Source organism: Dipodomys ordii, unplaced genomic scaffold (assembly GCF_000151885.1).
Source record: "Dipodomys ordii isolate 6190 unplaced genomic scaffold, Dord_2.0 Scaffold22, whole genome shotgun sequence".
In the NCBI taxonomy this organism is placed as follows: Eukaryota; Metazoa; Chordata; class Mammalia; order Rodentia; family Heteromyidae; genus Dipodomys; species Dipodomys ordii.
In genome coordinates, this window is record NW_012267238.1 from 2,762,905 (window position 1) to 2,790,584 (window position 27,680).

Below are 27,680 nucleotides of genomic sequence, written 5' to 3' on the forward strand. Positions count from 1 at the left end.
CAGTTTAGTGTGCTTTCCTAGAATATGTGAGGCCCTGAGTTCAATCCCCAGTACTATCTATAGTCTGCTGTCATCAATCTTTTAAATTCTACATATGGCTATTAATTAAACAATATAACTTTGGCTTATGACATTAAAATAATCTACTTAATATAGAACAGCTGTAAGTATAATGAAGCATAAGATTTTTGACAGTTTTAGAAGTATGTCTAAAAATATAACAGAGGAGGGTAGCAATTCTTTTAAAAACTGGGATGTTTTATTATCTAAATGTAATATAGCTTTGAATTAAACTTTTTTTTTTGTAGGTTGAACTCTTGGCCTGGGCACTGTCCCTCAGCTCTTCAGTTCAAAGCAAGAGTGCTACCTCTTCAGCCACAGCACCATTTCTGGTTTTCTGATTATTAATTGGAGATAAGAGTCTCATGGACTTTCCTGCCCAGCTGACTTTGAACAGTGATCTTCAGATCTCAGCCTCCTGAGTAGCTAGGATTACAGGCATGAGCCACCTGATTCCAGCTCAGAATTAAACTATTTTAAAAGAACAAAAGCCAAAGGTATTTAATAAGTTACCTGTAATTATTCCGATCATCAGCTTTTATTCCAGGCCAATCTCTCTTCAGGTACTGACTAGCCAACTTCTGAATGCCCTGTTAAAAAAGTACAATGTTTTAAAATTAGTATTGTACCATGAAAAAGTTATTTTCTTTAATATACAATACTTAGAAAATCTCTATTTTCTAAATGTAAATTTATTCTGAAGAACCAATGATAAATGACAGAACACTACAATCTCATCATTCTCCAGTCCTTCCTGCCTCTATTTTTAGGAAAAACATGAGCATATTTATGAGATAACAGAAACTTCCATTATATACATTTCACTTCACCGAACTATTTGACTAGCTATACAAACAATCTCCAAGATGTCACAGGGGACATAGCTGTCCATCTCCACAAAGCTCTGATTACACAGCTTCACATTTTATTCTCTCACTACTCCTCCACTGTGTCAAGAATGATACATTTCTAACAAATTCTCACATAACAGAAGTGGGAAAAATGCATCCAATTTGGAGCAGACAAATATTTGCTTGTAAAATTAATAAACAGTCTTTGAGGCAATTTCATACCGGGAACCCTCAAGACTGATTTTAAGGATCTTCCCATTAAAAAAAATCATGATACAGCTCACTTCAGAGAAAAATAATTTTACTGGAAAATTTACCCCTTGTTATTCCTATAACATGAATCTAAACAAAATAGAGTATTTGTCTATAATGTATGGGAGGTTTCGGAATTTGAACACAAAAGATCATTTTGTTGGGAAGTGAGGTTAAACTATTCATCACAAATATATATATATATATATATATATATAATTTTTAAATCAAATATGATCCTCTAACACTACAGTAGGGCCCCATGTAATAGATATGCACATAATTGATTCTTGTGGTATTTATTTCTATACTTGCAGCTATGAAAGTGTATCAAGGTGAAATGAAGAATAATCACAGTAGTTGTACACTTTAAGCAAAGACTGCACAAGTAAAATAAATGCTTCACTTTACACATGGAACCTGCTGCCAAATCAATTTGGCCTAAACTTATAGCTGAATGCCTTTGATAAAATATAATTACTTCAGTCCAAAAAGAACTGAAGAACCACTGAATCTCAAGTTCCTTCTGAACTTTACAATGTAATTCAACTTCACTATTTCCAAGTACTATGTATTCTGAGAATTCACAACTACAATCCATAATACTTCCACTTAACAAATCTTGTACTTTGGGAAGCCCAGTTATTAAGTCTTCTCTAAATTATACATTATCTTGTCACTTCTGTACCTTGTACATACTGTTCTCATCACATGAAGTATATTTCCACAAATTACACTGATGCTTGGTAAATTCTTATCTCCTTCCCTTTTATCCTAATTTTTAAAAATTCTTTTTTTTTTTTTTTGGGCCTGGGCGCTGTCCCTCAGCTCTTCAGCTCAAGGCTAGCGCTCTACCACTTGAGCCACAGCGCCACTTCTGGCTTTTTTCTTTTTGCTTATGTGGTGCTGAGGAATCGAACCCAGGGGCCTCAGGCATGCAAGGCAAGCGCTCTACCACTGAGCCACCTTCCCAGCCCACTAAAAATTCTTAACACAAAATACTCCTAGGTATATACAGTAAAATGTGAAAAGTTTCATTGCATAGGTATTTAATTTTACTTCATTCTACTACAATAATTTAATATTTTCCCTGCATTTATTGGCTGTAATTCTATAAAGAAGGATTCCTCCTAAACCATATGGTTTTCCTGAGGTAAAGCTCTTAGATGAAAGACAGGATAAATATCTGTCCAGTTCTGGACTAACAATGAATAATGTAGGGGAGGAGGCTTGAACTCAGGGCCTGAGTTTTTCTGCTCAAACCTAACACTCTACTACTTGAGCCACAGCTAAAGCTTTTTGGTGGTTAACTGGATATTAGAATTTCACAGCCGGGAGTCAGTGGCTCACACTTGTAATCCTAGCTACTCAGGAGGCTGAGATCTGAGGATCGTGGTTCAAAGCCAGCCCGGGAAAGAAACTCGTGAGACTCTTATCTCCAATAAACCATTCAGAAAACCAGAAGTGGCACTGACTCAAGTGGTAGAGTGCTTGCCTTGAGCTGAAGAGCTGAGGGATAGTGCCCAGGTCCAGAGTTCAAGCCCCATGACTGACAAAAAAAATAATAATAATTTCACAGACTTTCCTGCTGGCTTTGAACCAAGATCCTCAGATCTCAGCCTCCTGAATAGCTAGAATTACAGATGTGAACCACTGGTGCCTGGTAATACATTTTAAAGTAACATTACAAACTCATATATTCTAAATAATGAATGTGTTCCAATTTAACTGTAGTTACTATCCTTTTTGTTGTAAAGATGATGCACAGAGGGGTTAGTTACCTAAGCAAGGTAATGAGTACATTTCTTTTTTGAACAGTGTTACCCCTTCCCTTGTTTTCTCCAGCTTCCCACTCTGCCCCTCCCCACCCTGTAGTTACTATTCTTTTAAGCACAACTGTCATATCTTTGGTCTGTTCAAGTCCCCCCAAGTTGGCTCCTATATCATGACATTAATAGACTTTGATTGCTTGTTTTCTTTTACAGCTCCTGTCCCAGACCATCAATAAACTAGTTTTTTGTGCAATCGTGATTACTTTAAGAGCAAAACAATATTCAGGGTACACATCTAGGCATGTCCTTATTCTTGGGGTATCTGTGTCTTTCTTTACAAGGCCTTTTATAATATATATATATTATATTATTATACTTACTTCTACTCATTTACTTCAGAGTGGATTTTATCTAATTCTTAAAAATATGAAACTACATTAACTTGCTATTTTGTAGAACTCTAAGGTACAAAGCTGAACTGTATTAAACTGAATGAGCCCTTCAGAGATGAAATGAGGGATTCATGAAATAGACAAACAGTGAGATCTCTAGATGAAAGACTTATTCAAGTTAGTTCACAGAGGCTGGAATCATGACTTCTGTGTGCTCTGTGCAGCTGTTCAAGATTTAATTTGTGTGGCTGCTCAAAAATACTCTGTGGTCATTATCAAAAGGGTCCTAAATAAAATTTCCTGCCTCTGAAGGCATTCTATCCTTAAATAGACTAGTTTGCCTTTAATATTATGCTTTAGTTACATTTGATAGATGGATGGCTTACTTATATAGAAAGTTATCCATCCTAATTAAGTGTGAAAGAGAATAAACTATGCCTTGTAATTTTAAGTGTTTTTTTTTAAATTATATAATCACTCCCCTGGCCCATGACATTACTTTCTAAAACTACTTTACTAGGAGTACATATATTTATATTGACAAGCATCTCTGATGAATAAAGTTGATTTCACTTGCAATATAGTTCACTCTGGAGCAGTAACTTCTAAAAATTTGCAACATCCAATAACATCCTATTCCAACTTTTAAAAACACTGTCAGTTTCTAATGTAAGACTAGCTTTGTTTCACCTTTCAATAACTCTAACAAGTAAAAGACACACAAAGAAGGCCACTGTTGAGTAGACACTGGGAAATGGACTGCTAGTTTAGCCTTTGGCCCATTCACCACCACAAACTGAGCATGAATATACTCCTTAGCTTTCCCACCGGTTATCCTACATCTATCTTTTCCCCACCATACAGCAAAAATACTGCTTAAATTTTACTAAGATTCTGCCATCAGATAGCTCTTTAAAACATTCTTGACATACCATGAAATTCCTAATGTACAAAATTGATCTTAATTCATTTCTCCAATTGATTTACTATAGTCATCCATCAATTCAATAGCAACAAAATTACTCTCATCTTCCTTAAGGAACATTTTAAAATATTTTTATTGCTTTGCGCCATATACAATTAATTGCATTGGGAAAAATGAAGCCATGTATTATTTTAAATAACATAATAAAAAGCTTTTACTGACTTTTCTATTGATTTCATGATGAAATGAAATAGGAATTTCATGTTATACGTTATTTGTATTAAACACCACTGGCAGCCATTTTTCCTTTACAGGAAAGAAAGATCAGTTTTAGTTAAATTGAGTATTAAAAATATTACTGCTGATTTGTGTATATGTTGTACTAGAGATTGAACACAGGGTCTTCTGCATACTATGAGTATTACTTTCCCCAAACCATCCCCTTTTTATACAAGAGACAGTATCTTTCAATGTTGACAAGACAGGCCTTGAACTTGCAACTCTCCAGGCTCAACATTCTGAACTTGAGTTCAGAGGCTTTTGCCACCAGACCCTGTGCTCTACTGAAATTTTGAAGTCTATCCTATTTGATTTAAAGACCAAACATAGTATTAAAATTAATTAAAATGTAGCAATCATTTATGATTTAAAAAGAAAACAAAAAATAATAAGTAAAAGGAAACTTTAAGAAAAGAAATGAAGGGCACAAAGTGGGTACCAGTGGCTCATGTCTGTAATCCTAGCTTTTTGGATAGCAGAGATCAGGAAATACTTCAGTCCAGGCCAGTCCAGACAAAAAAGTTCTCAAGACTCTATCTCAACAGAAAAAAGCTGGACATGGTAGCATATGCACGTCATCCCAGCTACAGAAGAAAGTATAAAATAGAAAGACTGTAGTCCAGGTATAGGTCCTGGCAAAAAGGTGAGACTTTATCTCACAAACAACAAAAATGATTGGAAATGTGGCTCAAGAGGAGAGTACCAGCTTACCAAAGGCTGGCCCAGAATTCAAAGTCAGACTACATGGATGGGAGGGAGGAAGAGAAAAAGAAGGGAAGTATAGACTTTGCAAAGGAAGAAATAAAGCTATACTTTCCATAGATAACATGAGTTCCTATGTTAAAAAAAATCAACTAATAAGTACTAATGGTTTAAGAAAGGTTTCAAGACAAATGGTCAATTTATCAAAACTAATTACTCTTCTTCATACCTGTAATGAGAAGTTAGAATTTGAAATTTTAAAAAAATGTGATAACATGGGGGAAAATAAAGTACTTCAGGAATAATCTTAACAAAATACATACAGAATCAGTATGCATAAAACTTCCAAATATTGTGAAAGAAATTGAAGATCTAAATGAATACAAAGACATTCCACATTAATACATTTAAAAGTCTTGGTACTGCTAAGATGTCATCTGTTCCCAATCTGGTCTATACATTCAATGTAATAGCAATTGAAATCATTGAAAACTTTTTTGTAGATATTAAAAACTGATTTAAAAATGTTTGAAAAGGCAAATGTAGTAAGATGATCAAAACAAATTTTAAAAGTAAGAACAAAGAATCTGGGCACCAGTGGCTCATGTCTATAAACCTAGCTACTCAGGAGGCTGAGATTTGAGGATAGCAGTTCAAAGCCTGGCCAGGCAGGAAAGTGAATGAGACTCTTACCTCCAATAAACTACCAAGAAGGTTGAAAGTAGGTGGCTCAAGTTGTAGAGTGCTAGCCTTGAGGAAAAAAGACGCTTCAGGGATAGTGTTCAGGCCCTAAGTACAAGCCCAGAACTAGTGAAAGGAAGGAAAGAAGGAAAGAAGAGAGGGAGGGAGGGAGGGAGGGAAAAAAGGAAGAAAGGAAGGAAAAAATGAGGAAAGTATGGAGGAAGGAAGGGGAAAAAAAGAAATCAAAGGATTTAATTACCTGATTTCAAGGTATACTTAAAAGCTACAACAGTATGGTACTAGCCAAAAAAAAAAAAATGTATATAACAGAGACACCAGAAAGACTCATGTAAAGGGGCAAGGGAAATTTGATGAAAAAGGAATAGTCTTTATCATCAAATGGCGCCGCCAGAACTGGATGACCATATGCAAATGAATGAATGAATGAATGAATATCAAGTCAACACAGAACTTCCAGTTTAAACAAAAGTTAATTTCTAAATGGTTCACAGACTTGAATATAAAGTACAAAACTGTATCTGTAAAAACAAAAGCAATAATCTTCTTGATTTGCTTAAGAATATTAATATGCAACACCAAAACTAAGATATGTGAAAGAAAAAAATTATATCTTATCAAAATTAACTATTTTCTCTGGAATAAATACTGTAAAAATAATAAAAAGGATTGCAAACTAGGAAAAAGAATTCATAAGTCATGTATCTGACAATGATCATGTTCTGACATATATGAAGAACGCTTAAAGATTACCAGTAAGAAAAAAATTAGCACATTTACAAATGGTAAAAGAGGGCTGGGAACGTGGCTCAGTGGTAGAGTGCTTGCCTTGCATGCATGAGGCCCTGGATTCAATTCCTCAGCACCACATAAGCAAAAAGAAAAAAGCTGGAAGTGGCCTTGTGGTTCAAGTGGTAGAGCGCGAGCTTTGAACTGAAGAGCTGAGGGACAGCGCGCAGGCCCAGAGTTCAGGCCCCATGACCGGACCCTCAAAAAAAAAAAAACAAAAAATAAATGGTAAGAGATCTGAACAGACACTTCATTGAAGAAATGTTTAAAAAGGATGGCAAGTAAGCATATGAAAAGATGTTTGACATCTCTGTCACTGGAAATGCAGATTAAACAATGGAAAGTCACTCTCTATACCACACCTGTAAAATAGCCATATAGTAATAGAACCAAATGTTAAAGAAAACAGAACAATAAGACAACCTCAATTGTTGTTGAAAATGCAAAATGGAACAGCACTTTGGAAAACAGTTTGGAAATTTTTTATCAAGCTAAAAGGGCTTTCAGTTTAACTGCTACTTGTATTCTAGGTATTCAGCAAAGTGATTTTAAAACTTACTTATATCTATATAAAACCTGCAATGAGAAATTAGACTTTGAAATTTAAATAAATATTAAATAAACATTGACCTTATCAAAGTTATCTATTTTCTCTGGAATAAATACTGCAATATTTGTAGCAATTTTATTCATAACTTGAGACAACTAAGGTTTCCTTCATAAGCAAATGAATAAATCAACTATTGTATATCATTACAGTGGAATACTATACAGCAATAACAAGAAAGCAACTATTAATTCATACAACTTAGATTAATCTAAGTGAAAGAAACCGAATGGAAAAGATTATGTACTGTTTTATTCTATCCAAACGACATTCTGGAAAAGATGAGTTTGTAAGAGCAGAAAACAGATCAGTGGGCTTGGGTAGGGAAAAGTTCTGGCTAGTATTGATGACATACTGGTTTGAATATAAAATATCCACAAAGGCTCAAGTGCTGAAGGCTTGTTCTCCAGCAGGTTACACTATGAAGAAATGATTGGACCATGGGGGCTCTGACCTATACAATGGGTTAATACTGAGATGAATTCATTATAGGGGAAGTGGTAGAAACTAGAAGGTGGAGCCTCATTGGAGAATTTTGAAGAATATGTTTTGTTCCTTACTCCTTCCTGTCTTTTTCTATTTCCTAGCTTGTTTGAGATGAGCAGCTATGCTCTCAAGGCATGACAGAAACATCATGTCTTTCTGACAGATAGCGATGGAACAAGCTGACCATGGACTGAAATATCTGGAACTTAAGCCAAACCAAATCTTTCCTTTTTCTCTCTCAGTCTCTCTTTTGCTGGTCCTCAGGACACTGGCGCTGAGCCTCTTTGTGCTCAAGGTTAGCGCTCTACCACTTGAGCCACAGTGTACTTCCAGTTTTTTCTGAGTCTCACAGACTTTCCTACCTGGGCGGGCTTTGAACTGTAATCTTTAGATCTCAGCCTCTTTAGCTAGGATTACTGGTATGAGCCACTGGCACCTGTCATCTTTCCTTTCTTAAGTTGATTTTCTTAGGCATTTTGTCACAGTGATGAAAAACTCCTAACACATATTACTTTGAGGGTTGTGAACTAATTTACAGAGTACTGTTGTAGAGGATATAGTATATGTTTGTCAAAGCACATACAACTGTACAATACAAAGAATCATTCTCGGGCTGGGAAGGTGGCTCAGTGGTAGAGTGCTTGCCTTGCATGCATGAGGCCCTGGGTTCAAGTCCTAAGCACCACATAAGCAGAAAAAGCTGGAAGTGGTACTGTAGCTCAAAGTGGCAGAGTGCAAGCCTTGAGCTGAAGAGCTGAAGGACAGCGCCCAGGCCCAGAGTTCAGGCCTCATGACTGACAAAAAAAGAAAAGAAAAGAAAAAGAAAAAAATCATTCTTGATACATGTAAATTTTAAAGTATCAACCAAGAAATAGAGGGAACCCAGAACAGAATGCAAATAGTAACAAATAAATCTAAGTACATTTGTAATATCTGACAACCTTAGAGATGTGAGGAGTTAAGAAAATTTTGCAACTGTGTAAAACAATATTTTTATAAATGGGCACATGTAATTTTGGAAAATAATACTTTGACTGAAAATCATAAAACTAGATTGTACAGTAGCTGATAATGATATTTCTAAATGGCTATGAATGAATAATTCTGAAATGTGGTGCATCTATACTGGGGTTAAACAACTAAGTAAACAGATGACAGAAGACAGGTTGCTCAATGTTAGAGGGGAAAAGTTACAAGTAAGAAAGCAGGGAATTTTTAAAAAGCAAGAGGAGGAATACCTTAGGGAAGAGTTAGTGTCAATATTTCAAGTTCAACATATACATAAAATAATTATAGACAGGTGTGCGTGTGTAGATAATATATGTGTGTGTATCTTAACACTGTTCACTGAAAATGCCTAGAAGCAATGATACTCTGTAGCAAGTAGTACATTCAGTGTCCAGATCTTGATGTCCAATAATACTTTCCAGCAAAAAAAAAAAAATCAAGGTATCTTTGAGAAAAGGCTAATTCTGAAGGTAGTATCGGAGATAGTTAGGATGTTCCTGTACTGCCAAAATTACAGTGATAGAGGTAAGCTAGAAGATCTCCTAATGGCCAAGAATGGAACAAATTATAAAATATTGTTGGACTATAATCAATCTAAAGTATAAAACAAATACCCACAAGTCTATTCTGATAAAAATAAATAAAAAATGGGTGGGAAGAAACAAATATTGGTCTGGGAAGGTAGCTCAGTGGTAGAGTGCTTGCCTTGCATGCATGAGGTTCAGCACCACATCAGCAGAAAAAGCTGGAAGTGGTGTTGTGGCTCAAGTGGCAGAACACTAGCCTTAAGCTGACAACATTAGGGACAGCGCCCAGGCCCAGAGTTCAGGCCCCACGACCAGCAACACACACACACACACACACACAAAGAAAAAATATTTCACACGGAAGTATTTGGATAAGTGATTAACACCATTAGTAATAAATCATGTTGAGCAAAGTCGGCTTTATATATTATGTTATGGTTGGTACTTTGTCTCTGTAATGTTCCTTCCAGAAACCTGTCTTCATCTAGTTAAATTATGAAAAAAATAAGACAAACACAAGGAACACTGTACAAAATACTTGACTAATACTTTCCTCAAAACTCTCAAGACTATGCTAAACATGGTAGTTCACACTTCCAATATCAGCATGTTGGAAGCTGAGGAAGCAGGATCAAGAATTTGAGTGTCCTGAGTTTGTTTCAGATCATCCTGGGCTACACAGGGAGACCCTGCCTAAAAAAGTGTGTGTGTGTGTGTGTGTGTGTGTGTGTGTGTGTGTGTAAGCTTGTGGAATATAAAACCATGAAACATATAGTGACAGACCATTGGAAGCTACGGTGATAAAAAACAGAATGTGATATGCCCAAAGGAAGGTAGGAAAGAGAGCAAAAGAGAAAAGGGAGAGAATAAGATAGGGAGAGGAGAGAGTAGGAAAAAAGGGTGGAGGGAAGAATTGGTGAACTCCACGTCATAAAGTATTAATATTTCTTAATAATAATGTATCATAAGTGAATCTACATTATGGTACATTTGTTAGAAATGTATCATAATAAGGTGAATGGCATATGGAAATCATGTGCTATCTTTGTGATTTTTCTATCAATTTAAGATTACTCTTTAAGAAAAAAAAGGAAACAAAACAGCCTTTGGATCTTACTTTAGAATTCCTGATTTTTTTTTCTTTTTTGTCAGTCATGGGGCTTGAACTCTGAGCCTGGGCACTGTCCCAGTTCTTCAGCTCAAGGCTAGCGCTCTACCACTTGAGCCACAGTGCCACTTCCGGTCTTCTGTGAGGTTTATTGGGATGAGAGTTTCACGGCTTTTCCTGCCTGGCTGGCTTTGAACTGTGATTCTCAGATCTCAGCCTCCTTAGTAGCTGGGATTACAGGTGCCCAGCTTGAATTTTTTAACAGTTGAAGAAATTGTGGTGCTGTGGTAATTTTTGTCTTTGGTCTTTAGACAAAGAGAGATCACAAGATGTTATTAGAAAGTGTCTTTAGTTAATGCATACATATGTGTATAAGTTTGTTGCTACTAAGTAAAATGCCAAATTGGACTTACTATTTACCATATTTTAAAGTGTTTTTAAGTACTTTAAACAGTTTGATAAGCTAGATAACATTTTTGTCCCATTCTTCTCTAATAAAATATTTTTAAAAGGGCTAAAAGTTGCAAGAAAAATAAAACACTTGTATGTGTAGTACCCAGAGCAATGATGAACAAGGTAACAGTTTTTTCATCTTGCCAGAACTGGGGTTGAACTCAGGGCCTATGTGTGTGCTGTCTCTGAGCCTTTTTGAACTCAAGGTTAGTGCTCTATGACTTGATCTACAGTTACACTTGCAATTTTTAAGGACATAAGGGTCTCACAGACTTTCCTGCTTGGGTTGGCTTTGAATAATGATCCTCAGATCTCAGGCTCCTAAGTAGCTAGTATTACAGGTGTGAGCCACTGGCATCCAGCCCTGTTTGTTTTTAGTATATTAGAATTTGAGTAAGTGAATGATACTTAAAGATCAGATACACATCATCCTGAATTAGTCTTTGTAATTTTTATGCTTGTGAGTAAATTAAGCCTTTACATCAGTATATCTTTGTTAAAAACATATACAATATAATAGCCAAAAGACATATGTAAGCCAGATACAATGGCTCAAGCCTGTAATCTAGCTACTTGGAAAACAATGGCCGACGGATCACAATTTAAGGCCAGTCTGGGCACAACAAGAGTGGAATAACAAGAGTATTTCTTATCTCAATTGTGAGAGAAACACAATGGCTGGGCTCAGTGGCCCATGGCTATCACCCTCAATGACATGAAGAAGCACAAATGGGAGTATTGCAGTACAGGCTGGTCTAGGCATACAGTGAAACTCTATCGCAAAAGTAACCAGTGCAGAAAGAGGCTAGAAGTATGGTTCAAGTGTAGAATGCCTACCTAGCAAGCACAGAGCCCTGAATTCAACCTTGAGCACTGCCAAACAAAACAAAATAAACACCACATATGCCAATGGATTCTATTAAATAATAATGAATGTAATTCTCGATTCCACTTACATGACTTGATACACAGATGTGCTTTACATTTTGACTAAAACACTTACATGGGAAAATATAGTAACTTAACAGAATACAAAAAGCAGCTATACAAAGCTAGTGTATGACTAGAATGTGAGCACTTGGGAGACTAACGGCCCACTTGAGCTACATATTGAGGCTATTACAAAAAAAAAGAAAGAGAAAAGCAGGTGAATGTGGGGGGGGGCATGCACACGCGCGTGCGCAGTTTACTATACATACATAGTGTATTAAGAAAAAAATAGAGAAAAGACTATAAGTGATTTGCATATCCAGATAAAATTGATTGAAGTACATATAGTTGAAGATCAGAAATATAAATGGCAGTAAGCTGGCTAAGGGAAGCTAAGGGAAGCCATATACACAGGAACTAAGGTAGGGAGGCAGCCAGTAAACTATTATGACTAAGAGAATCACCTTAAGGACAAGAGTGAACAACAGAAACAACAGAATGCTACTGAGAAGTTTTACATAAGGCAAAAATCAATTTGCATTCTTAAAGATAATTTCCCAATTATGTGGAAATTAACATTAGGGGAAAGCAAAAGATGACGAAACCACTTACAGAACAACAAGAGAGAGAACCCAGGACAAACAGAAGGCAACAAGAATCTGTCTCTCAGCAATAGCCATAATGGCACTGTCAGAATGTATCTGAGGCAATTTTGGGGTCCACTGAAGTTTTACAATTAAAAAAAAAAGACTTTCACAGTTAATGCTGGCTAACTTCAGCTTTTGGCTCTGCAAAGCTATCCCTTTCCTATCCCTAAGACTAGTGGTAGGCAGCCCTGTGAGTGCTGCTCACCAGCAGCTCCAATTCAGCTTGTACGAACCAGTGAGACAAATGGAGCCAAACACAGTGCTATAATTATTGATTGCTGCTTGTGATTTAGAGGTGCAGGCAGAGGCAGGAAGCTTCTGTTAACTCTTCCCTCATTGTTGTAAGTTTTGTCTCTGCTGAAATTACCTTAAAGGCACTTAAAGAGCCTGTTCTTTTATTTTTCTTTGGAAGACAAAGATTGAGATGTTCAGAAACAATGTCCTATTTGAGAAAAAAATTTAACAAAAAGCCACCACAATACAAAGAAAGACACAGATGAAGATCTAAGAAGACTAAATTTACAACTCAGATATTCAGCACAAAAATAAAACTATAAATACCAAAAACAAAAGTTAAGAAAACATGAAACATCAAAACCCAGGAGTGTAAAAATCTGATTTCCAATATGACCATATCATTAGATTCAAGAGTCTGGTTTTCAACACAAATTAGTAGGCTTTAAAAGAAATAGGACGGGTCTGGGAAGATGGCTCAGTGGTACAGTACTTGCCTTGCATGCTTGAGGCCCTGGATTTGATTCCTCAGCACCACATAAGCAGAAAAAGCTGGAAGTGGTGCTGTGGCTCAAGTGGTAGAGCCCTAGCCTTGAGCTGAAGAGCTGAGGAACAGTGCCCCGGCCCAGAGTTCAGGCCTCACGACTGACAAAAAAGAAAGAAAAAGAAAGAAAGAAAGAAAGAAAGAAAGAAGAAAGAAAGAAAGAAAGAAAGAGAGAAAGAAAGAGAGAAAGGAAGGAAGGAAGGAAGGAAGGACAATATGTTTAATTCAACAGAGAGAGGGGAAAAAAGATCAATAGAAACTGCTTTAAGAAAGACTAGAGCCAGGTGCAGCAGGCTCATGCTTGTAATCCTAGCTACTTGGGAAGCTGATATCTGAGGATTGAAGTTTGAAGACAGCCCAGGCAGCAAGGTCTGAGAGATTCTTATTTCCAATCAACCACTAAAAACTGAAAATGGAGCTGGGGCTCAAGTGGTAGAGCACCAGACTTGAGCACAAAAGTTCAGGGTTCAAGCCCCAGAACCAGCACAAGAAAGAAAAGAATAAATGAGGGAGAGAGGAAGGCAGTAAGGAGGAAGGGAGGAAGGGAAGGAAAGAAAGAAAGGAATATTTAATAGCAAATCTACTAGAAAAGACTTTAAATGAAATGTGTTCCTGCTGTACCATGCTTGGCCATATATCTGAAAGATATATATAAATATCTTTATATATAAATCAACATATAAGACAGGTATCTACACACCCATGTTTATCCAGCACTATATACAATAATAGCCAAGGTACTGGAATCAGCTTAGGTATCCAATAACCAATGAATGGACAAAGAAAATGTGGCAAATATACACAGTTGAATATTATTCATCTATAAAGAATGAAATAATGTTGTGTGCAGGAAAATAAATGGAACTTAAGAAAAATGTGGGGCTTGGAATGTGGCTCAGTAGTAGAGTGCTTGCCTAGCATGCATGAAGCCCAGGTTCAATTCTTCAGTACCACATAAACAGAAAAAGCTAGAAGTGGCACTGTGGAAGTAGCTCAAATAGTAGAACACTAGCCTTGATTAAAAGAAGCTCAAGGACAGTGTCCAGGCCCTGAGTTCAAGCCGTATGACTGGCAAGAGAGAGAGACAGAGAGAGAGACAGAGACAGAGAGACAGAGACAGAGTGACAGAGAGGAGGAAGAGATTAAGAAAAGGATGTGTGAGCAAAAATGAGATAACAAGAGGAAGACAAAATGAAACAAAAATGTTCTAGAGGCTAAAAGTACAATTAATTAAATGAAAAATACAGGGGCTGGGAAGGTGGCTCAGTGGTAGAGCGCTTGCCTTGCATGCATGAGGCCATGGGTTCAATTCCTCAACACCACATAAGCAAAAAGAAAAAAGCTGGAAGTGGCGCTGTGGCTCAAGTGGTAGAGTGCTAGCCTTGAACTGAAGAGCTGAGGGACAGCGCCTAGGCCCAGAGTTCAGGCCCACGACCAGACCCCCCCCCAAAAAATAAATAAATAAAATGAAAAATTCTATATGGGGATTGAAAAAAGCATTAGCAAACATGAAGACAGAGTAATTCAAATTACTCCACCTCAGGAACAGAGAGATAAAGACTGAAGAAAGTGGGCATAGCTTAGGTAGAATACTCAAATACAGACATGTAGAATACTCAAACGGACAAGCACACATATGGTTGGGAGTATGAGAAGAGACAGAAATGGGCAGATATTTGAAGAAATAATAGCCAATTTTTTTCTAAATTTAAAGTACAAATATAAATACTTAAGAAGTTCTATAAACTCTTAAGTAGGCTGAAAAGGAGACTCATACAGAGATACATAAAACTTTCATAAAAGAGAATTTTTTTTGGTTTTTTTTTTTTTTGTCGGTCCTGGAGCCTGAACTCTGGGCCTGGGCGCTGTCCCTCAGCTCTTCAGATCAAGGCTAATGCTCTATCAATTAAGCCACAGCGCCACTTCTGGCTTTTTTTGCTTATGAGGAATAGAACCCAGGGCATGCATGCAAGGCAAGCACTCTACCACGGAGCCACTTTCCCAGCTCCGAAAACAGAATTCTGAAAGTAGTAGGAGAGAATCAACTTGTCACATATAAGGGATTCTCAATAAGATTATATATAGGCAGATCTTTCATCAGAAACTTTGGATGCCAGAAGATAGTAAATGGGCTGATGTATTCCAAGGGTTAAAAGACAAAGAAAAACAAACTTGTCAACCAAGAACAGTAGGTGCAGCAAAGCTTTCAAAAGTCAAAGAGAAATTAAGCTGTTCTATAAAACTGAGGGCATTAGTCACCATCATCAGATCTGCCTCATAAGACCTGCTAAACAGAATCAGGCAGTAAAAAATGAAAGGGCACTAGTTAGTAACCTGAAGTTAACTCAACAAATAAGACCTCAATAAAGGTGAACATTGGCAGTTGCAAAAGCTACTGTTAAAGTGGTTTGTAGCACTACATTTTGTTTTTCATGTATTTTATGCTTCCTTTTTTTTTTTTTGGCTCCGGTTGTGGGGCCTGAACTCTAGGCCTGGGCGCTGTCCCTCAGCTCTTCAGCTGAAGGCTAGTGTTCTACCACTTGAGTCACAGTGCCACTTCTGCCTTTTTTCTTTTTGCTTATGTGGTGCTGAGGAATCGAACCCAGGGCCTCATCAGTGGTACAGCGCTTGCCTTGCCATGCATGAGGTCCTGGGTTCGATTCCTCAGCACCACATAAGCAAAAAGAAAAAAAAGCGGGAAGTAGCGCTGTGGCTCAAGTGGTAGAGCGCTAGCCTTGAGCTGAAGAGCTGAGGGACAGTGCCCAGGCCCAGAGTTCAGGCCCCACGACCGGACCCAAAAACAAAAAAAACAAAAAAACAAAAAAAAAACCCAAACAAAAGCTGGGTGCCGGTGGCTCCTAAGTGTAATCCTAACTACTCAAGTGGCTGAGATCTGAGGGCTACAGTTCAAAGTCAGTGTGGACAGTTAAGCCCATAACTCTTTTTAATTTTTTATTGTGAAAATACTGTACAGAGGGGTTACAATTACATGGGCAAGATAATGAGTACATTTCTTATCAAGCATTGTAGCCTCCTCCTTTGTTTCCCCTTCCCATCCCTTCCCATCCTCCCCCCCCCCCAAAGCCCATAACTCTTATCTCCAATAAACTACTCAGAAAAAGCCAGCAGTGTCACTGTGGCTCAAGTGGTAGAGAGCTAAGCTTGAACACAAAGAAGCTCTGGCCACTACCCAGGTCCAGAATTCAAGTCCCAGGACCAGCAAAAACAACAACAAAAAACTAACAAACTAACAAAAATGTCCTCCAATGTCTTTCTTTTACCCATTTTGGAGTAAAAGCAACATTACTATTGTGGTACTTAAAGCAGACTTATAAAAACACCTTGGAAAAGGTGTTTTCTTGGAAAGTTACGGTTCTAATAGCTAGAATGTGCCACCTTCATTTATTCTGCTTACATAAAATTCAGTGTTGCCTTAGCCATCTGCTAAATGCTACTGCTAAGACAATTTCACAAAACAGACAGAATATGTTAGTCCAGATTACATACTGCTGCTGCTAATGTGAGTGCCTAACTTGAAAGTGAATTTAATAAAATGCATCCTCCCCTTTTGAGAAGGCACAAAGGCCAAAAATCTACCCAATGATAAATATTAAAAGCCAATTAATTAAAGTTTTCTTCACTCTTCTAACCCACTAAACCCTGCTTCATCCTATAATGTTCCTATATTTATTCCTAATCTAATTTTTATTGAAGCTTTAATCAAAAGAAATCCCTCCAGACTAGAATGTACAAATTTGGCCTACAACTTCAAGCTTTTAATCTGTTTCCCACTTTTCATTAGATTGCTTAACTAAGAATTGATAGTTTTAATTTTGTGATTCCTTGTGTCTTTCCCATCTATGTTTTATGAATTTTCTTTCCAAATTACTGGAAGCTATTGGTAAGACAAGCAATTTTTTTTCATTGATACAATAATCTTCTAATAAAGACTTAAATTATTAGATGGTTTAGCTAAGAACCATCTAATAAAAAGAGTTTATTAACAAATTATCAGGATTAGGGTTGTAGCTCAGTAGTAGAAAACTTGCCTCATATGCCTGAGACCCTACATTCTAGCACCAATCAGGTGCTAGAAATCAGTGTCAAGATTTTTAGAGCAATATGTCCATAATTCTGGTTTATTTTGAACATTAATAACTTAATAAACATCTTTAAAACTGTAATTTAAAAAATTCTTAGTTATATTTTCAAGATGAACATTAGCTGATATATAAATACAAGACTTCTAAAATGAGGCTTTTTTTGGTAGGAGATAAGTTGGTTTCTGTTGTTTTCAAACAATAAAAAAGTGCTCTATTAGCATGTTTGAGCTGTTCCTTCTAGAAAGTATTAAGTAGAATAGATATATTCTGTCTCTAGAGAGATAGAAATCCAGAAGAAACACCCAAAATGTGACTGAACATTCAAGACAAGTGACAGTCATATTTGTCTATCCTTGTCAGATAGACAAATATCTAATAACTGGAGCTAATATTTAATTGTTTACTAGGTGCAAGGCAGTTCACATTTCTTAGTGAACCACCACCTTTTACAGTAGATGCAACAGAAGTTTTAAAAGGTTTAGTAATTTGCATAAGATCACCCAGCTAAACATAGGTTCAAATCCAGGTCTTTTTCTCAAAACTTAAAGATGTTTTCAGCTTACTCAGTGTATTCAGATACAATCAAGTACAATATTTCAAATCACTATACCATTTTGATGAGTACTATCCTTAAGTTCCTTAAAAGAACAGTTATAAAAAAAACATGGTTCACAATCTTTGTTCAGTTAATTGAACTGAAATAGTTCTAATTTATACACAATTATGTAAATTTATTAATTAATATGTTTTTCAGAGCAGAGAAATTAAGTAAAAAGTACAATTTCCATGTAATCCTGTTTCTTATATTATTAAAATCCTCCCTTAATATAAGACGCTTGTTACAACTGATGAAATAATATACTAGCGATACTAGCATGCGATTTACTAAAGCTCCTCATCTTCATTAGGCTTACTCTTACGTTTTGTTTCAGGAGTTTTGGCAAGCAGACAATGTCACACATATCTACCACTGCATTACGGTAACAGCTTCAGTGCCCTAAAGCTTCTTGATGTTCCATATATTCATCTCTATTCCTCCAACTTCTCCCCATAACTCTGGCAATTACTGACCTTTTCACTTTTCCAGCATGCATTTGGAGTCATACAGTATATAGCCTTTCTCTGTTGGGTTTCTTTCTCATTTAAAGTTTCTTCATATCTTTGAGTGAATAGACAGGTTAGTTATTTTTACCACTGAGTAATATCCTAATGTCTGATTTACCAGTTTATTTATCTAGTCACCTGCTGAAGGATTTCTTGGTTGCTTCCATGTTTTAGAAATTATGGAAAAGTAGCTACAAACATGCGTTGATATATGAACATATATTTTCAAGACGCTTGGGTTAAGTATTAAAGAGCATAATTTTAAAAAATAAAGAGAATAATTGATTGATTATATAAGACTGCATTTAGCTTCCAAAAGTGGTTGTGACATTCTGCATTCTACTACTTCTATTGCTCCACATCTTGGCTAGCATTTGGTGTTGCCATTGTTTTAAAATTTAGCCATTCAAACAGGCATGTAATGGTATCTCATTGGTAATTTCCCAATGACGTGGTGTTGGCCATCTTCCATATATAGACTCTTGCAGTTATTGCTGTATTTGTTTGTTGTTAGTACAAGAACCCAGGGTCTCACAGTTGCTTGATTTACTACTCAGCTAGTGCTCTACCATTTGAGCCAAGCCTCCAGCCTAAACTTTTTCCTGATTACTTTAGAGAAGGACTTATCTACCTGGGCTGACTTTGTACCACAATCCTCTGGATCTTAGCCTCCTGAGTAGCCATGACTACAGACACAAGCCACCGGCATTGCCCAGCTGTCATTTATATATCTTCCTTGCTGGGGTGTTTGTTCCAGTCTTTTGCCTACTTTTAAACTGGGATATCTTGTTGTTGCTAAGTTTTAAAATTTATCTATATATTGTTGATATGTCATTTATCAGATGTGTTAGTGTGTAGCCTGTCTTTCATTCTTTAAACAGTACCTCCCTCAGAACAGTTTTCATTTAACATCTATTATTTTTGTCCAAGACTGGGACTTACTCACTATCTGACCCTTGCTTTTGCTCAATAAATAGCTGGTGCTCTATCACTTGAGCCATACCTCCAACCCTAACATCTCTTTTTTATTTCTATTTTTTAACATAATTTTACAAATAATATTTATTGAAATGAACTCCAGGAAATGGAAAGAAGAGGTTTTGGATTTGTTGCTATTTTTGTTTTCTTTTCTGTCTTGTTCATTCATTTATCTGTCTTTGGGATAAAGGGAGTCACAGAAATAGAGGGACAAAAGGTAAACAAATGTAGTGATGATACTCACTAGACACTATGTTGAAAATGAACTATACAACTTGATTGTAGGGATGGAAGGGAAAAACTGGTAGAATACAAGGGAAGGGCGGGTGACGTTGTCCAAAAAGAAATGTACTCTTTACCTGAGTTATGTAACTGTAACCCCTCTGTAAGTCACCTTTAAAATAACAATAAAAAATTAGAAAATATAATTTTATTGTTATTATTAAGGTGTTATACAGAGGGGATTACCATTTTATAAGTATAGTTTTACTTCATAAATATAAATATATTTATTATTACAGTTTTGTACAGAGGGGTTACAATTCCTTAAGTCATATAGCAAGTTCAATTCTTCTTGGACAATGTCACCCCTTTCCTCACTCTCCTCCAATTTCCCCCTCCTGTCCCAGCCCACAAGTTGCAACCATAGTATCTATTTTTAACACTAAGTTCTCAATATAAGGTGAAAGAGTTTTAGGGATCAGATTATTGAAAAATGGAGAAATGGAAAATGAAAAATAGAAAATTTTATATATGAGAATAAACATTGCTTAGAACACAGAAACATTCAATTATGTCAGTTGCTTTAAAAGAAGCATTTGTCATGTAAATATTGCAAAAAGAAATAATGGAAATTTAAGAGACAATTTTAATATTAGTAAATATACTGCCTTTTTCAATAAGGCAACTATTCCTTCTAAAGTTTTTTTTTGTCTTTATTTTTTGCCAGTCCTGGGGTTTGAACTCAGAGCTTGGGCACCGTCCCTGAGCTTCTTTTGCTCAAGGCTAGCACTCTACCACTTGAGCTACAGCACCACATGTGGCTTTTTCTGTTTATGTGGGACTAAGGAATGGAACTCAGGGCTTCATGTACGCTAAATAATCACTATACTACTAAGCCACCTTTTCAGCCCTTCCTTCTAAAGTTTTAACTACATTTATAGATGCTGTAACTGAATTTTTAAAAGCATTTTAGAGAAAGAACAACTGCTAACACATACTTCAAAGCACAAAAAAAAACCCAACAACTCTCAAGTAGCATGTCTAATGTGATGTTAGCAATAAAGATTAAAATATTTGGCATTAGCAGTAAAGATGAAAATATTGTTCTTCCTCCTTATAGAGAAGCAACTTGCAGCTGTCTTAACTTTCAACATAAATGATTACTTACAAGAAACTGTTACTAATATTAAAATCAGGTTCCAGAGCCTGAGCCTGTACTCATAAAATAAAGATCAAAGTTCCCACTATCATGAAAAGATCTCAAGTTAGGCACTACCTTAATAAAACATAACATTTCAGACCGAAGCAAGTCACAAATTCATAATTTTAAAAAATCACAGTAAGTTGTTTTGTTTTGTTTTGTTTTAATTTTTCTTTTGGGTCCGGTCGTGGGGCCTGAACTCTAGGCCTGGACACTGTCCCTCAGCTCTTCAGCTCAAGGCTAGTGCTCTACCATTTGAACCACGGCGCCACTTCCGGCTTTTTTTTCTTTTTGCTTATGTGGTGCTGAGGAATCGAACCCAGGGCCTCATGCATGCAAAGCAAGCGCTCTACCACTGCGCCATCTTCCCAGCCCCAAAATCACAGTAAGTTTTAACACTTTTCATAGTATAAAACCTGTACCACAGAAGTTTTCCATTTCTTTCCAACTTCAGTAAGCTGATTTGCAAACTCAATCATTATCTAAAAATTCCAAAGTAAAATTAAGCAAAGTGGTTTTTTTAAAAAAAAAATCAGAGATCAAGTAAATTTGACACAGAACTATTAAGTAGCTAAAAAGAATAAATTACAGGAGTAAAATTCAAAGAATCAAGGCTGCGAATCTGTCAGTCAACAACTGGGGATGAATCCAGGGCTCTAGGCATACTGGGCATGTTTTCTACCTCTGAGCCACACCTTGAGATTTTGGTATTTTCACTATGTCCTCAGATTGACCCTGAACTTGAGATTCTCCTGCCTCCACCTCCTCTTGGCTATACTATAGAACAAATGTCACCTGCTGAGTCAGACTATGGAGGATGAGGAAACTAATGATCTTTTTTTACTATCTCATAGATTTGTACATAATTATTTTTACCTTTGCACTTTTTTAATCAAGCCCTCAAATAGTAAACAATGTATTCTTCCTCCATATCCAGTCAATATTCCTGCCTTCTCTAGATTAACCCTACATTTCACATCTTCCTATAAGATCTACTACTCTTACAATATATCATGAATTCAGCATTTAATCACATACATCTGACAAAGGTCTAGTGATAAAATATATTTAACTTTTCATTTATATCTGTCTTCCCTTGTCAACTACATTTTGAATATAGCAGTCTTATTTCTGTGAGCATACGTGTGGTGTGTGTGTGTGTGTGTGTGTGTGTGTGTGTGTGTGTGTGTGTGTGTGTGTGTGTGTGTGGTGTGTTTGGTACTGAGGATTGCACTTGCTAGGCAAGCACTTTGCACTGAGTTACATCTCTCCCCTTAGGAGGCAGAAACTGGGAGGATCACAGTTCCAAATTAACCTGGACAAAAAAGTTCACAAGAACTGGTCTCAAAAGAACAGCTAACAAACTTGTTATTTACAGAATAACCTATAAAGATGGGGGTAGCAGGACACAAAAAGTAAGAAGGACACTTCTCCCGAGTATAATAGTATATCCTTTGTATCTAATTCCTGACTAAATTCTACAATGAGGAGTAAGGAAACTTTATTTTATTTTTACATGAAATAATCCTTCCAAAAATAGGATACGCTAACAAAAAGACTTATCAAAGGTTGTTTTTTTTCACATACAAGTTTTTTGTTAGACACAAAAATAGCTTCAGAGATGAGATGTCACATACAATAGCATCTATCACTAAGAAATCTTGACTGATTTTGAGACCTCAGAATTATGCAGTTAAACTCTCTTAGATAAAAACAAAAACAAAACAACTAAGTACTTAAACAGGATCTCGAAGTAACAAGCAACATCTATGTACATTTTGACATTTCTCCTACTTCTATTTACAGTACATTTTGTGTTGGCTTGATTTCTCTACTAACCTCTAACATATTCTTCATAACCTGTATTAGTTATTATCAACAGCATATCCCACATGAATCTCCTTACAACTTTCCAACACTTTCCAAGTCTCCATAATAATTTCAGAAAGACATTGGATATGAGGGAGTTTGCCTGTAATTCCAACACTCAGAAAGGCAGGAGAATCCTAATTCAGAGGCTATCCTGGGCAACTACAGTGAGACCTTGTCTCAAAAAAATCTAAAGCTACTAAGTGTTGATGGTTTACAGTTGCAACTCCAGTTACTTAGGAGGCAGAAACTGGGAGGATCACAGTTCCAGACTAGCCTGGACAAAAAAAGTTCATGAGAACCTGTCTCAACAGAAAAGGCTGGGTGTGTGGTTCATATCTGTCATCCCGGTTACATTGAGAAGTATAAATAGGGGGATTGCAGTCCAGTGTAGACCAGTTAAAAAGCAAGACCCTATCTCAAAAATAACCAGAGCAAGAAACAAAATAAATAACTAGAATAAAAAAGGTCTGGAGGAATGGCTCAGATGGTACAGTACCTGCCAAACAAGCACAAAGCCCTGAGCTCATACCACAAAGGTGGGGGGCACCTAGGGATGTATCTGAATGGCAGAGAGCCTGCATGCATAAAATATTCAAAACCTGAGTTTGATCCCAAGCATCATGCCTGTGATCCTACTCAGGAGGCTGAGATCTGATGACTGTGGTTCAAAGCCAGCTCTGGTAGAAAAACCTGTGAGCCTCTTATTTCCAATTAGCCAGGAAAAGTCAATGAGTGGAGGTATTGCTTAAATGATAGAGTACACCACTGACCAAAAAAGCAACAGGGCAGCTCCCAAACCCTGTGTTCAAGCCCTACTATAAGCATTGAAAAGAAAGAAAAAAAAGGACATGGAACAACCTTAAATGCATATGACCAAGCCAAAGAAGCCAACTTGAAAAACTACATCTTACATGAAAACGATGAACAGATAAAAGATAGATGGATAAAATGATAGACGAAGGGAAAGCTGGCTGACAGGGGCTGGGGAAGAAAGAGGTAGACAGCAGAGAGGAGTTTAACAGTAGTGAAAGTATTCTATATCATTTTAAGTATTATGTACCCTATAATGGAGGATACATCATTATATATTTATCAAAATCCATAGAAGGTATACCACCAAGGGTAAATCCTATCATGGACTTTGGGTAATAATGTGTATCAGGTTAAATGACTATAACAAATGTGCCCAAGGCATAGGATGTTGACAGTAGGGGAGACTGTGTATGTGTAGGACAAGAGTTATATAAGAACCTTTCTATATTTCCTGTTCAATTTGGTTATGATCCAAAAACTTACTGATACTAAAAAAATTAAGGATAGACAGGTGTCAGTGGCTCATGCCTGCAGTTCTAGTTACTCAGGAGGTTGCGATCTGAGGATCAAAGTTTGAAGTCAACCTGGGCAGGTTAAGTCCCTGAGATGCTTATCTCCAATTAACCACCAAAAAAATCCAGAAGCAGAGCTGTGGCTCAAGTGGTAGAGTACCAACCTCGAGCAAAAAAGCTCAGGTTCAGTGCCAGACCATGAGTTCAAACCCCAGGATCAACAGACACACACAATTAAGGGCAACAGCAATATATGTTAATAGGCTGTTGTCATCAGAGAAATGCAAATCAAATGAGACTGCACTTCACTCTAGTCAGAATAGTTATCATCAAGAGAACAAATAACAAATGTTGGCAGGAATAGGAGACAAATACTGGGGAGTATAAGAACTTTTATTCACTGCTAGTGGCAATGTTCCACTATGGAATTCAGAATGGGGTTTCTGAAAAAGTTAAAAATAGAATACCTGTATGAATTAGCCTTATCATTCCTGAGTATATACCCAAAAGAATTAGTTAACTATCGAGATACTCATATACCCATGTTTACTGTGGCACTATTCACAACAATCAATTATGGAATCTAGGTACTAATCAACAGATAAATGAATAAAGGAAAATGTGAAGAATTTTACTGAGCCATTTTATAAGAATGAAATTATGTTGTTTTCTAGTAAATGAGTGAAACTAGAGACCACCCATGTTAAGTGAAATAAGGTAGTCCCACAAAGACAAGTATCACATTTTCTGTCATTTGCGAAAGGTAGAGGAAAACAAAACCAAACCACTAAGAAAGTAAAACTGTCAATAAAGTAAAAGGGAGACTACTAGGGAGGTGGAAAGGAAAAGGAAAGAACATAGGAAGTAAAGAGTAAGAGAGTAGTACCATGGCGAAACCCCTTACTGTGTACAATTTAATACATGCCAATCAAGAAGACATGTAATACTTGAAGTAATGAACATAAAGTAACTTGACGTATATTCTAATGTCTCTCTTAAAAACAAACAGAAGTGACTATATCCTACCCCACCCCAAAAAAAGAAAACTGGCAACTAATTTTTTAAGTGTCTTATTAATTCAGTAATCATTTATTTGGCACTGTGAATTATAGAGTATAATTATAGAACCTACCAATTACAAGTTAATTGCAATACATAAGTTCAGTTGAACACTATGTACAAGAAATATCATCATTATATCATATCCAATTAAAAATAACTGAATGGTCAAGCACTGGTAGCTCATGCCTGTAATCCTAGCAACTCAGGAAACAAGATCTGAGGATTCTGGTTAGAAGCTAGCCCAGGCAGGAAAGTAGTTTGAGACTCTTATCTCCAGTTAACCAACAAAAAAGGTAGAAGGGAAGCTGTGGTTCAAGTGGTAGAACACTAGCCTTGAGCAAAAAAGTTCAGGGATAGCACTCTGGCCATCCCTGAGTTCAAGCCCCAGGACCAGCACAAAACAAACCATGATAAAAATAAGCTGCATGTACATATATATATATATATGTATATGTATATATATGTATACTTAACAAAAGCTAATACTGACTTATTAAAACTTGTTAACATAACAGTATGTATATTATAAGGGAAAAACAATCATGTATTAATCAACAGATTAATTATCAAGGAAAATAAATGAAAAGCTGGTTACTATTTCAAGACCTTAGACATTTCCTCTTTCTTTGCTTACTTTCAATGTTATTTCACATAAATGAAAACATAAAGTAACACTTAATTTATAATTTATAGATGAATACAAATCATTTTCAAAGTTTCTTGTGAAATCCTCACATCCCTAATTAATATTTATGAGGATAATTTCACAAAAGCAGCTATAAAACTCTTCCAGAGAAGCATGAAAATATTAGTTATGCCAGTGACAGAAAAAAAAAGAACTTTCTCTTCCCCTTAAATAGAAGACTTAAGTTCAACACATTTCCTAGAAAATAGTTCCAAAGTATTTTAATCAAATTATTCATTACTCAGAAGTAACACTTGTGGAGACCAGATAATGTTGCACAAAGGCTGAGTTCATTTGTTTTGGACAGGTGGCCAGTCTGCAGTTCTGTGTCAGCAGCCCAAACCCACCCACAATAGCCTTAAAGATGATTATGCAAATGTCAGTGAGCTGAGTATTTTCCCAGGAACAGGAGAAGGGCTCCTAGTAGAAGCTGCGATTGTTCTGCAGTCATGTGGAAAAACAAGCAGAGTTGGGTTCTTTTTTTTTCTTTCTTAATTGCTGGAGGCAAAGTGTTTTCATCAAGAACACTGCTTCAATATGTGTAAGATATATAGACACATACACACGTGTATATTTAAAGTATATTTCTCAAAACCATACACAGCTTATCTCGCCCTCAAACTCAAGGTCCCCTAGGTTAAGGTCTCTATCTTCTTATCTCTCTTATTGGTCACACCTTCCCTTATCAATAAAACACAAACAGGAACTTAAAAAATTTTTGTTTGAGACAAAATTTTCACTATGTGGCCTATGCTAGTCTCCAACTCTGCATCCCAAATTGCTGGGATTACAGCAGCCCAGTCATGAATTTATATTTTGGGCCACTCTATTTTATAAGCAAGAGATAAATATCCTGAACTCTGGGCCTGGGCACTGTCCCTCAGCTCTTCAGCTCAAGGCTAGTGCTCTACCACTTGAGCCACAGCACCACTTCTGGCTTTTTTTCTGCTTATGTGGTGCTGAGGAATCAAACCCAGGGTCTCATGCATGCAAGCACTCTACCACTGAGCCACCTTCCCAGCCCATAAAATGCATTTTTACTTCATGTAAATCACTTTTCTTTTGCATCCACTCATAATTCAACAAGAAGAATATAGAAACCCCTTAGATTTGAAGTAGAACACTGATAAGAGAACACTGTTTCCTAGCATTTATTAATGCTGTGTTACCAAAATGTCTTGGATTTTTATTTAAGTAAATCCATTAGGCTCCATGGTTTCTAAATGGAAGTTTTAAATTTACTCTAACAACTTATGTTAGAATTCTCTCTAGAAGTAGTTATTTCTAATATTGTTGATGGGTGTCTAGTTCTATAGGACTCAAAAACAATATAATTTTCTTACTACTCTTGGCCTGTTCACCTCTCATTTCTCTCTTATATAGTAAAAAGTGGGAATGACCTGCTTATTTTGGTAAAGAGCTTGACACAAATACCTTCAATACCAATGTGAAACTCAGCTACAACTCTTAACACTATACAAAGTAGCTCTGCCCTCAATTTATTTAAGGGGGTAAATTTTCTCAAATACTTATAAGTAGAGATTATGAAATTGTTCATACATGTCAAATATACTATTTTAAAATAAGATGTCATAATTTTTAATGCTTAATTAGAAATACATACATTTGAATTAAGACTATAGTCAACCCAGTTGGTAGTGGCTCATACATACAATACTAGCTACTTAGGAGTTGAGATCTGAGGGTAAGAGTTCAAAACCAGCCCAGATAGACGATCTGAGAGATTATCTTCAATTAACCCATAAAAAGCCAAAACTGGAGATGTGGCTCAAGCAGTAGAGCACCAGACATAAGGCAAAAAAAGTCACAAGAAAAATAAAGTGAACAGGAGCATAAGGCCAT

At 36.4% G+C, this 27,680-nt stretch overlaps 1 protein-coding gene across 1 annotated transcript in view; it reads right to left on the reverse strand.

The window, feature by feature from the left end:
• Nucleotides 1-27,680, reverse strand: part of Fchsd2 (FCH and double SH3 domains 2) — a 214,724-nt gene that overhangs the window by 119,663 nt on the left and 67,381 nt on the right. Inside the window, exon 4 of the mRNA XM_013013961.1 lies at nucleotides 574-650. Within this exon, the coding sequence (XP_012869415.1) occupies nucleotides 574-650 (77 nt within the window). The remainder of the gene's footprint in view (nucleotides 1-573; nucleotides 651-27,680) is intronic.